This window comes from Rhamphochromis sp. 'chilingali' (assembly GCF_963969265.1).
Source record: "Rhamphochromis sp. 'chilingali' genome assembly, chromosome: 18".
NCBI lineage: Eukaryota > Metazoa > Chordata > Actinopteri > Cichliformes > Cichlidae > Rhamphochromis > Rhamphochromis sp. 'chilingali'.
In genome coordinates, this window is record NC_137945.1 from 20292478 (window position 1) to 20305879 (window position 13402).

At 41.1% G+C, this 13402-nt stretch overlaps 1 protein-coding gene across 1 annotated transcript in view; it reads right to left on the bottom strand.

Moving 5' to 3' along the window:
• Positions 1-13402, bottom strand: part of cntnap2a (contactin associated protein 2a) — a 405242-nt gene that overhangs the window by 151584 nt on the left and 240256 nt on the right. The window contains exons 10-11 of the mRNA XM_080865727.1: positions 8632-8781; positions 108-270 (exon numbers count right to left, since the gene is read on the bottom strand). Coding sequence (XP_080721853.1) covers positions 108-270; positions 8632-8781 — 313 coding nt within the window. The remainder of the gene's footprint in view (positions 1-107; positions 271-8631; positions 8782-13402) is intronic.

Genomic DNA, 13402 nt, shown 5'->3' on the forward strand with positions numbered 1-13402 from the left:
GACTCCACATGGCGCTCTTGTCTAGTATATGATTCTTCCTATTTAAAACCAGTTGATTTATATCAATCATTGCTTTTGTCCTCTGCCCATGCCTGACCCACTCTTACCTGTCTATGATTGCACACATGTCCAGGCTGACATTCTCAAAAGCTCCCACAGTGCCTTTCTCCACAGCATGTAGATCAGCAGGTTGGTCATCAACTAAGACTGCTTGCATGCAGCCTTGAAACGAACGCTGGGTTGGTGGAAACAGTGTTTGCAGAAAATAACCTGGAACCCATACAAGAAACAAACAAAAGAAAAGAAAGTAAAACATTGTTACATAAAAAAATGGCAATTTTCTGCTGACAATTACAGATAGTTGGAAGTGGAAAAAATGCTGTAACTATTTTTGAGAAGGAACAGAAACAAAGGGATGCATAAAAGCTTGTTTTAATAGTGAAATGAAAGAAGTGGGAGATTGAAAGAATCCTATTATGCTCTCCCTGCAATCTCACGATTTAAAACACACCATGAAAAGAAGACAGTGACATTATCCTTGATGAGCAACAACACACCTGGCCAGTGAATGGTTATTGTCCCCTTTTTTAAAACCATGAACCTTCATCGCTTGTCTTGTTTTAGAGCTTATCCGCAAGGCCCATTAGACTTAATGCTGGTGCTAAGACTGCAGTAGGCTAGAGGACATACAGATTTTACTCTATACTGTACGTTTATGAGGTACAGGAGTCAATGGCCCGTCCAGAGGTTTCACTGGGCCTTGACTGAAGAGGGGACAAGGCTAGGACAAAACTATACACCTGTGTGTATTTTTTGAACATTCTTTATCTTTTACAAAACTTCACTGATATATGACAGGTTTACATGTACTCTACATGCATGTCTTCTACATGTTTAAATCTGCCTCCGTGCTTTGTGTATAATAGTTGCACAGCATACAGTATAGGAGTGTAAATCTACAGAGCACAGGCAGTCCAACAGCACACGGGTCACTCATAAAACACAACCGCTCAATGACATCTCCATCATCGTGATGATATAAGCTGTCACACTCTCCAGCATGCCTATCAGCTTCAAGGCCAAAGCATCAAAGAGACTTATTATACAAGGCGTGTGCACTGGGTGTGTGTGTGTGTATGTGTGTGTATACATCGACATAATTGTAGTTTATGTCCCTGACACAAAGCATATAAAACAGTAGAAAGTAAACAGTATGTATAAGGGTATGTGTGTGCACGTTTGCTGGATTCATCCTGTTCTTCACATCTTTTGATTTTCATCTCCTCCTTCCAAAAAGTTTCTCCTGTCATCCTTGCCATCTGTCTCTTTTCCTGCCACACCTGCCTGGTGTTTTTTTTTTTTTTTTTTCCAGGGAGAAAGACAGAGAGAGAGAGAAAGACAGAGAGGGAGATAGAAAAGGAAGAGAAGATGGGAAACAGAGCAGACTGCAGCTGGCTGGCAGCACTTTGTGTCCTGTGGATAGCTTATAAATGCAAAGGAAATCCAGCTATCCTGACAGTTTGGCAGAATGAGTGGCACCATGCATGAAGCTATGGGTGGATGTATGTATGTTGCTCGGCCATGAAAGCCAGCGAATGTGAGTGCGAATGGTTGTCTGTCCCTGTGTGTTGGCCCTGCGACAGACTGGCGACCTGTCCAGGGTGTACCCCGCCTCTCGCCCTATGACAGCTGGGATAGGCTCCAGCGCCCCCCGCGACCCTGAAAAGGATAAGTGGAAGCGAATGGATGGATGGATGGATGATTTTAAAATATGTATCACTGTATGAATGTAATGCAGATATACTCACACAAAGTTCAAGATTCAGACCGCTGTTAGTAGAAAGTCCAACAAAGACAAAACAATTGCTGGAAGCAAAGCAAATGCATCACCATACCTCAATCGATCTTCTAATCTAAATTCTAGATAAGAATAAGCAGTACTTATTTCTCTCTAATTTCAATGTCATTCTTTGCTTTAATTTGCAGTATTACTACAAACAGAAGAACTCTGTTTCTTATAACTGTTCAGAATGTGGAACAACAGCAATAACCCCCTGCAGTCTTGTTGGCACACTATCACAATCCCCCTGTTGGGCCTAAAGAGCTCGTCTTACAACACACACTGGAAAGACCAGCACCAGCTTTCTTCTACCTGTGCACGGCTGGCTCCCAGGCTATGTTTCCAAATCCCATTACATTTAGAGGTATGTGTCTGCTTCCGGAAGAGGTAGGTTGGAAATCTGCCAATATGCTCAGAGGTAAATTATTAAACAAATATTCCAAGGATGTAACTCTAGAATATATTCAGAAGAGACAAGAACTATTGCCAAACACAATATGTAATTTCACACAAAACCAAGAATGCACTCCCGGAAAGGAAAATGCTTATCTCCTGACCACCTGCTGCAGTTTGTCCCTCAGCAATTTACCCTAAGTGTCCAAAAAAGTCCTCAGAGCACTCCCAATCAAACATAACTCGCATTAATATCAAACAAAACTCATGTCAATAAAATCATTTGGCACCTTAGCTGATATGCACGTAAACAGAACTGTTTGCACTTACACAAAATGACACAAGATGCACATGCAGCACGTGGACTGCACTTTGATAAATGTGGTTGCCAGAGTGTCATGTCTTATTCATCACAAGCCTTAGGATGTAAAGGTAGGATGTAAAAGGAACGGCATGCAAGACGCATGGCTGAAAATGTGCTATTCATTACAAGTTACCGCAAGAACTTAAGATGCTAAAATGACCAAAAGAAAGCACTGGAGGGCTACAATGCTGTGTTTCAAGAAGGTCAAAAAATATACTGTGTCATAGTGTACAGTCTATGTGTAGTAATGGGAAAGCAACTGTAGGACTTTTGTCATGATGAGTCATTTATTCACAAATAGAAAATGTGAAAGAAGCCATTCTATCATTTCCAAAATGATGAAAAGAAGCAATGAGCTATGAAAAGCTGTGACAATATTTGGAACCACTCAGTATTATCAAATGTATAAGAAAGTCAAGATTTCAACACTACAATAGGAAACACTACATACTCCTTTCCGCCCCCACCTACAGACAGTTATCAAATGCTAGAAAGCTTCAGAGTGGAACGTCCCATAATTGACTGCTCTCTCATTAGTGTATCAATTTTTTCCCCTCTTCCTGAATAGAAAATATGACTTTGTGTCTCCGTGTATGTGCACTTATGTGTGATTGTGTGTGTCTCCCTGTCGTGCCTCTTGAGAAATTCAATTTATGGATGTCTTCTGCCAGTCACTTACTAATTTCTCTAAGCGTAGCGTCATGAGTGAAAAACTACTCTCCGTAAAATGGGCTTTGGGTTCAGGAGACTGCTTCTAAAAGCAGGTGCTCAATGGACAGAGGAGTGGAGATGAGAGGAGCAGGAGAGGAGTCCAGCGGGAGGCAAAGGAAGGGGTTAAAGCAAATGAAATAATGAGAAAAATGAAGATATAAGGTAGGGAGGAAATTTGAAGGAGCAAAACAGAAAGAAACCTGAAAAGAATAGAATGAAGAAAGAGGGAAGAGTAAAGGGCACGTTCAAAGGCTCAAAGCCTAGGTCTTTCTTGCCACTGACATCCTCAGCATAATATCTTGTAACCTAGCAACCTTGGGAGAGGTTCCAAGTGAATTTTAATGGCACAGAAATTAAATGGCAGGACTATTACATCACAAGGAAAATGTTGAATGGCTGCAGAACTCAGAGATTTGCACTGTCAATTATTACATAATTTCAGAGGAAGCAAAGTGGTCTTATTTTAGCTGTTATTAACTGACACGCAAAAACTGCACATTCTAGACAATATATATAAAAAAAGGAAATAAGGAAGAATATTCAATAAAGGGAAATATTATGTACTCAATTTGCATAGCCTTTAAACTCCTTGGGAATAGTACCTCATTTGCATAATGTCCCATCATAGCCAAAATCAAATAAATAAAAATGCATTAAAAGTTACCACTGATTTAAACTGGGTAATTTATTTATTTAATAAAAGCATGAATTAGCAAATATTTCATGTCAATATGCATGCCTTCATATAACATATGAATAACATTAATTTTAATGTTAAAAGCATTGAAAGACTGTGTTATGCAAAAGAAAAAAAAACAGTCTTGTTCATATAAGCCAATTCTACGCACGCACACACACACACACACACACACACACACACACACACACACACTTTGCTGCGATTTGATTAAATACAGACTGACATTTATATGCCGTATTTGTGTGTGTGTGGGTCTAAGTAAAGCATGTAAAACATGTGTTCTCAGACTTAGTGTTAGTCATACCGTATGTACATCCTTACTTATTAGTGACAGTCACGCCTCAATAAAACCCTAATTGGTGCTAATGTGCTTTAATGTAGCAGTTGTGGCAGAAATAAAAATATAACTGAAGATTATAGGAGGCAGATAGTCACACCCACTTTCCTCTAACTCCCTAGCAAAGTTAAGGTGCTATGCTATCAAAGTGAATGGAATAGTTACTCTAGACCAGTGGAGTCCAAATCCAGGCCTCGAGGACCAGTGTCCTGCAGGTTGTAGATGTGTCCTTGATCCATCACAGCTGATTTAAATGTCTAAATTACCTCCTCAACATGTCTTGGGCTGTGTCCCAATTCAGGGTCTGCACGCTGAAGGCTAGACCGTCCCATTTCACAAGCCTCTCACTTCCGCACTTCTCGTACTTATAGTACGCACCGTACGTAGTACGCGTAGTGTGCGTTCTTCAAGCGTGCAGACCCTGAATTGGGACACAGCCTTGAAGATCTCCAGAATACTGGTAACTAATCATTTGATTCAGGTGCCTAGACCCAGGGTGAGATCTAAAACCTGCAGGACACCGGCCATCAAGGCCTGGAGTTGGGCAAGTCTGCTCTAGACTGACATTTCCTATTTTGCTCATTTATTTTTCATGGAGACCAAATACTCGTAACTTAGACTTAGACTTAGAACAAAATCCAAGAAAGAGATGACACATCATTGTGGATATTAATTTATATATATATATATATATATATATATGTATTTTTTAAAACTTTTTAAACTAAAAAAACAACTTTGTTATTGTTTGTTATTAAATCACTATTCGAAAGTGTTGAGTCAAAGATGGGGTTGACAACAAAGAACAGCACAGAAACAACATAAAACCAAGAGCATAAAATATATCTCTGCTATTACATGGTACTTGTTTACGAAGTAGGGTTCAGTTGGTGGTCTCTGGTCTACAACTGTTGCCAGCGGAAGCACAGCAGATTGATGCCTTACAGCCATGTGATTTGAAGCAGATGGCTACCTGGATGGCCGCACCTACATAAATTACTCTCAGCAATTAATTCAAGCCTTGTCCTGTATATAAAAAAACAGGGATTGTTCATAATACTGTGAGGTTTCTGCTAATTGTGTCTCGCTGATAGAACAGTCTCAGTCACAGTGAAAGTGCTGATGGAATACTGTTAGAGAGCTTTAGGACAGCTTAATGGGCTTGGCCTCTTTGACTCATCAAGCCGAGCGATCAGAGAGAGTAATTGAGGGCAAGCCAAAGGCTAAACTATCTTTTGTACATTCACTATATTATTCTGTTACCTCTGAGATGGAAATTAGCCTCTGAATGTGATGAGCGGGATTGTTTGAATACATGTGCTGGATATTTTGTCTGAGCTAACGTAGTTCTGTGTGTATGTAGGACACCCATCTTTTCATGTGAGTTACAGACTTGCGTACTAACTTAACCAACACACATAGGATTTTAGGCTTCCTCTTTGATAACAAGGAGGCAAGATATTGAATGAAAGATGGAAATTGCAATTAAAATTCACACACTGCTCCACATGGAATTTCTCTGTTGCTACAGTATTTAAATACACCAAACCCAATCACAGAAAAATGAAGAGAAAAGGAAAATAACCCTAAGAGCTAAACACAAGCTGCATCAGTGCACACTGTTTTCCATGAAACAGCTCCTAAAAGTTTTTCCCTAGCCACTAAAGCGCTGGCCTAAATATCATTTTGTAGTTCTTTCCATAGTAATAATCAACAGTTTTGTATCCCCTGCAGCCTTCAAACTTGTGTTTACCACCAGGCTCCCTGCTCCTCAGCATTCATTATGTCATGTAAAATTAACGAGAAAAACCCCAGTCACAGTTCCTGCCAATTCAGCGCACTACCTCCATCAAAGGGGAGAAACTACTGAAAAACATTGCTATTTTTTCCAGTTGCTGCAATGTGTATTTAGTGTTTATATGTGATTACATACTGTATGTGTTTATATGCAAGTGGAATGCAAAGTGGTGTAGAATATATACTACAATGCACTGTACATAGTTTTTATGTATCACCTATGGTGCAGTATTTTGCTCTTTTTAATTAATCTTTTCCAAATAAAAATCTATGCTGAGAATCTTTTGCAAATTTATTGGAAGAAAGAATATGACTGACATTCAGAACCAATTTAGCATAGGTTAGTTCAGTTTCTAGGTATTTCTCTTGCTTATCTTTGCAATGTGGTAAATTTAACTGACTGGACATGATCTGGGAATCAAAAGCATGGTGACAGGGAATACTGTTGCACAAGTCAAAGGGGAGGATCAGGTCAATGCACAAATCTAGGATTGGAACAACTGGGTGTCTTCCTGGAGCTGGCTGTCTGGCCAAACTAAGCAACTGCCAGAAAAGGGCCTAAGTACATACTGCTAACAAGAACCAGATAGTTCTTTTCTAAATGTCACACCTAAGGGACCCATCCATCACTACTAATCATCATGCCTGATACCATCCCAGTGGTAAGGCACGCTTGTGCCACATTCATGTAGAGTTGATGTTTTCTGTATGGACTAGTTGGGCTTCAGGGAATGGTTAACAGCTAAAATACAGACATATTCTTCAAGAAAGCTTTTTCCAAAGCACTCAGGACTGAATCAAAGTTTCACCTTTCAACTGGACATGACCATAAGCATATAGCCCCCTCTCAAAAAACAAACTGGAGTGGCAACTCTGTGAATGTCTTTGAGTGGCCCAACGACAACCGTGCTGTGAACTCAGTGAAATATCTCTGGAGAGACCTAAAAATGAACTCTGACCATCTGCATCAAAACTGACAGAGCTTAGGAGGATCTGCAGACAAGAATGGCAGAAAATCTCCAAATCTGTGTGCAAAGGTTCTTGTGTCCTACCCAATAAAATTCAAGAGTGCAAGAACTGCCAAATGTGCCTCAACTCAAGTACCATAGGTTAAATAAAAACATCAGAAAACTTTCTTGAAGTATTCGTCATAGATTAATTGGCCTTGCCTTACTCTTTAATGTGCTAACCTTTTTCATTCACCTTATAAAACCTTCTTTCTGTATTTTGCAATTCCTGCCTGTCAATCTTTTGTACTATTTCTTCTCTTCCTTTTTTGGACTTCCTTCGTCTAACTGTCTCCTCTGCCCTCTTCATGGAGTAAAGACATTGCGGAGATCCTCTCCTCTCCTCTCAGCCACTATTGATTCACAACTCAGTTTACTGAAATCAATAAATCACCAATTGCATCAAGTGGAGACTAGAGGGTGAGAAGGAAAAGGAGAGAGGAGATATAAAAGACAGACAAAGACTAAAAAGAGAGACAGAAAGTTGGGATATCAATAATGAAAAAGGAAGAATTAAATTCAATGATTCTGCAACAGCCTAGATTGACAAAAGACCTTCAGAATCCTTCAAAGATGTAACAGACTCTAGACTAAAAATCCATTAGCCCATCAAGGTCTCACAGACTTTGATTTCATATATAAAAAAAGTACAGAGTCATCATGGACTTGGGGATTTACTCAAACCAGCTAAGAGTAAATTAAAATAGACAACAGAATAAAAGTACTAGGGCTGTGTTTTTGTCGGCTGCTCTGATCCTTACTGACTGGCCTGGGGAAATGATTTTGCTCGATGGAGGAGATTGTGCTCAGATAGAGAGCGGTGGGGGTGGGGGAGGCATGATGGAGCTATCAGAGCTGCACTATCTCTCTAAGTTACTGTAATTTCATACAGGTGCCCACACATACACACACACCCACACACACATGCACACAAGTACACTTAGATACGGACCATCTTCCAACAGACAGACAGAGGTGTCTGGCATCATTAACCTGGCGTCTTCCTAATTCTGACAGATTGAGGCTGCTGCTTGTGTTATCGCTCTTTCTATCTCTCTGTGAGTGTCTGTTTGTTATAGTTTGTGTCCCCTATATATATGGTGTTGTTGCTGTGCCTGGGCTCTTGCTAAGTGAGCGACTTTCAGTTAAACTTTGCCTACCGGAAAAGAAATTTGATCATTTTTGCCTTAACACACACATGTACAAATATGGGTGATTTAGAAATATTGATTTAGATTGAAGAACTATCTGCAAATAACCACAAAACCAACACAAGTTCTATATGAACAGCATAGACGACTCAAATCCTAGCTGTAAAACATGAAAAATAAACATGCAACACACCTCCTCAAACATAGGGAGCATGTGGTGGAGTACACACATCCACAGTGTAGAGAAATGCGATGGAAATGAATGATGCTGGCACTAAAGTTGGTCTAGTTCTCATTAGAAATGTGGTGTTGGTGCTGGGTTGACCCTTACCTCCGAGGTGATAGGTTCCTCCCGTGGTGATGCTGAGAGGTGAGACGGAGCGCACAGCAGACACCTCCTCGCCGTCTATCGTCAACATGGCAAAGTTCTCCTTGGCAACCAAACGTATTGCATGCCACTGGCCATCATTGAGGCCCGAGCCTGGAAAAAAGCAATAAGGCAAAAGCATTTGTGTAAATCCCTGGATGTAATAATAAAACTTGCTGAGAAAAATAAAAATAAAAAAACAATAAGAAAAAGGCCCACCACACAAAACTCAATACTGGTACTTTTTACCCCCATAGGTCCAAGTTATTTCTTTTAATAGGAGAATATAGAAGAATATGTAAGGCCCTGACTGGGATTTGTCAATAAGACAATTGGCTGGGTGAGAGGTGTGTGGGTGATTCATTCTGTTATGTGTGGCTATCCCTCTCTGTTTACCTTCTACTTTTATATTCAGCATATGTTTTTCTCCACAACAATGGCACTCCTGTGTGCCTGCTGAATGTGATTCCAACAGAGTTCAGTGCTATCGAGGATCATCTTTCTGCCTCTATTTCGGCTTCCCCTCACTTATGTGCACAGTCACATATGCAAGTCCGTGCTCCTCGATTCTTCTCCCCTTCTCTGTTGTTCTCTCACTCCCTCTTTCTCCTGGCTCCCTTTTGTAGTCTCAAAGCCCATGTGACTCAACTCCATTAAGTCTCACAGAACCCTGTTTGCTGAGTATCCAAATGCATGTGTGTGTGCGTCCTTTATGTGCCTGCAACTTTGAGTACTTTTTGAAAGTGCACGAGGCTCTAATGTGTTGCTCTGTCTGCATATGTGTGTGTTTGGTGCATGCAAGTTCCGTGCCCTCCTTTCTTCTCCCTTCTCTTGTAGCTGTGCTCCATTAAATATGAGTGATGTTTTGGAAAGGGACATTACTACTGGAGCTGAGAGAGAAGCCAGCTTCCTTTCATTGCCCTCTCCTCTATACATCACCTCTTACTGACACCAATCTCTATTCATCCTTTCCTCCTCACCTCGATCGCTATCCCAGATTCCTCTATCTCTCCATCTTTATTTCCCTTCCTCTGTTTCTGCATTTAAAATTTCCTCTCTTTTTCTTTCTCTCTTCTCTTTTCTTCTCTACTTCTCTAAGTTTGCAGCCATCTGCTGCAGTGTCTTTCTTTTTCAATTGGGCTTAGCACACTGCCTCACTGATTGTAATACATCGATACCTGTTGAGGACACTGTAGCGAAGTTCAAGGTACGGTCATGTGTAAATCAGTCTTGGCAGAGCGCACCTACTCATGGATCTGCATGCACGTCAATACACACACTTTCGCATAGACGGTGGGCAAGCTTATGTCGGTGTGTTTGCATTTTTGTGTGGCGGCCTCTGTGTGAGTCCCCGCTGTCTGCAAGATGCACTCTCACATTGTTTACTTCTTCCCAGAATGCACTTGAAGACCCGAGCTTTCATATCAGCAGGGAGTCTGCACTAATTAATCTTCATCAGCAGGGTGGCCGTGTGTGCCTGTGCTTGTATGCCCGTGTGCGATCGAGGCTGTGACCAAAGAAATTAAGGGCCAAGATGGTCACTTGCTGAGAGTTGTGACCACAGCAGCCACGCTCAGGGCAACGTGGTTGGGCATGCAAAAATACACACTCGCATACACGGGACATGGTACCCCTTAAAATTGTAAAACCCTTTTTTAAAAACTAGCTCTAGCAGGGAGAAAAATAAAATAATAAAAAATAATACTGTTAACAACGCTTTTTTGTCAGGAGGCCATGATCCCAAAACTAATAACACAAAATCTAGAGGACAGTGTCTACATTGTCCGAGTGATAACCACAAAAAAGTTACTTCTGGCAGAAAGCAACCTTGATAACCTCCTTCAGTGACAATCACATTTCTGCCTGCATATTGGTTTGATGTAATCACTACCAAGCTCTCTCCTCCATCCTGTCCCACTCTCTATAACCTCTTGAATGTAATGGAAAATAGATACTGTATAACCTTGTGTTCCCTCATCTGTTTTACATCACCTGCAATAGCTTTGAATGATGAGCTTATCAGTGATGGCGATGTAACTGAACCTTCACACTCATGCACAAACAGACAAGTGCCTGCTGAAACCCTCATGCTCAAATATGCGATCCGTGTTCTCTCTCTCTGTCTCTCTGTCTTTCTTTCGCTGTCAAAAGCACCAAATACAGTGGCCTGTAAAAGTATTCGGCCCCCTTGAACTTCTCCACATTTTGTCACATTACAGCCACAAACATGAATCAATTATATTGGAATTCCACGTGAAAGATCAATACAAAGTGGTGTACACGTGAGAAGTGGAACGAAAATCATACATGATTCCAAACATTTTTTACAAATAAATAACTGCAAAGTGGGGTGTGCGTAATTATTCAGCCCCCTGAATCAATACTTTGTAGAACCACCTTTTGCTGCAATTACAGCTGCCAGTCTTTTAGGGCAGCGGTCCCCAACCTTTTTTGCGCCACGGACTGTTTTATGCCCAATAATATTTTCAAGGACCGGCCTTTAAGGTGTCGCAGATAAATACAACAAAATAAAACTAGTACCGGTACCGAAAAAAAAAGAAGATTTATTCATAACACACGTGAAGAGACCCAGGAAAACCGAGTTAACGATAAAAACAATGAAAAAAATAACGCTGAAAACCGATAAAAACCCTGAAAACCATACATTTACACCTGAGCCTCAACTCTCGCGGCCCAGGACCAAACGACTCACGGACCGGTACTGGTCCGAGGCCCGGGGGTTGGGGACCGCTGTTTTAGGGTATGTCTCTACCAGCTTTGCACATGTAGAGACTGAAATCCTTGCCCATTCTTCTTTGTAAAACAGCTCCATCTCAGTCAGATTAGATGGACAGCATTTGTGAACAGCAGTTTTCAGATCTTGCCACAGATTCTCGATTGGATTTAGATCTGGACTTTGACTGGGCCATTCTAACACATGGATATGTTTTGTTTTAAATCTTTCCATTGTTGCCCTGGCTTTATGTTTAGGGTCGTTGTCCTGCTTATAGGTGAACCTCCGCCCCAGTCTCAAGTCTTTTGCAGACTCCAAGAGGTTTTCTTCCAAGATTGCTCCGTATTTGGCTCCATCCATCTTCCCATCAACTCTGACCAGCTTCCCTGTCCCTGCTGAAGAGAAGCACCCCCAGAGCATGATGCTGCCACCACCATATTTGACAGTGGGGATGGTGTGTTCACAGTGATGTGCAGTGTTAGTTTTCCGCCACACATAGCGTTTTGCATTTTGGCCAAAAAGTTCCATTTTGGTCTCATCTGACCAGAGCACCTTCTTCCACAGGTTTGCTGTGTCCCCCACATGGCTTGTGGAAAACTGCAAACGGGACTTCTTATGGTTTTCTGTTAACAATGGCTTTCTTCTTGCCACTCTTCCATAAAGGCCAACTTTGTGCAGTGCACGACTAATAGTTGTCCTGTGGACAGATCCCCCCACCTGAACTGTAGATCTCTGCAGCTCGTCCAGAGTCACCATGGGCCTCTTGGCTGCATTTCTGATCAGCGCTCTCCTTGTTCGGCCTGTGAGTTTAGGTGGTCCCCTAGGGACCCCAAAGCGCTTTACACACCCAATCATCCACCCATTCACTCTCACATTCACACACTGGTGGAGACAAGCTACAGTTGTAGCCACAGCTGCCCTGGGGCAGACTGACAGAAGCGAGGCTGCCATATCGCGCCATCGGCCCTTCTGGGCTGAATAAGGGGGCTGAATAATTACGCACACCCCACTTTGCAGTTATTTATTTGTAAAAAATGTTTGTAATCATGTATGATTTTTGTTCCACTTCTCATGTGTACACCACTTTGTGTTGGTCTTTCACGTGGAATTCCAATAAAATTGATTCATGTTTGTGGCTGTAATGTGACAGAATGTGGGAAAGTTCAAGGGGGCTGAATACTTTTGCAAGCCACTGTACACTGGCAAAAATCATGCACATACCAGCTGTCTGTCACAGATAAAAAAAAAGAGTGAAAAAGATGAAGGAGGAGGAGAATTAGTCAGATTAAACCTGATAAAGTTGTGGTTTTCTTTGTTGTCATTCAAATGCAGGGTCTGATAACAAAGTGACAAGCTGATCAGCTACTTTGCTTGGTTTGAACTTGGGGTTAATTCATGTTATATTGAATCCTTAGTAAACAAATGCAACTGTGGCAAAAATATCATCCAAACAGTAAATAAAATCACTACACAAAAGTGATGATTTCATGCTGTGAAACAGTGAACTTGATTGGATTGAGGTTTTGACATCATTATCATCATATCTCTAGCAGCTTCACCTTGTAAGTATCTGTTGGGAACCAGCTTTTAAGGTCATGCAAAATAAATCCAACATTTTAGTTTTCATTTCCATCTGAGGAAATCTAACATTCATTATTCATGTCAACAATTGAATTAATTCAATGCACATCCCAAAGGTGTGTGTACTTTGTAACCACTGACCATCTGTATAGACAAGATACCATCTGTATAAATACAATAAACAATGTGAAAACTGTTTAATTAATGTTCTGCAATATTAGTTTGGGGTAATCCCCCCCCCCAAAAAAAGAGGTAAATAAGTCATGAAAGAATGCAGTTCTATCTGTCTGTGATGTGTACTCATGAAGAAGATCTGAGCTGACCACAGATGAAGTGCAAGACTAGGAACGAGTCCTCGGATGAGCTGAGAGCACCGAGACACATGTTGGTAGGGCAATTTTCCTAAACATAACAAAACTG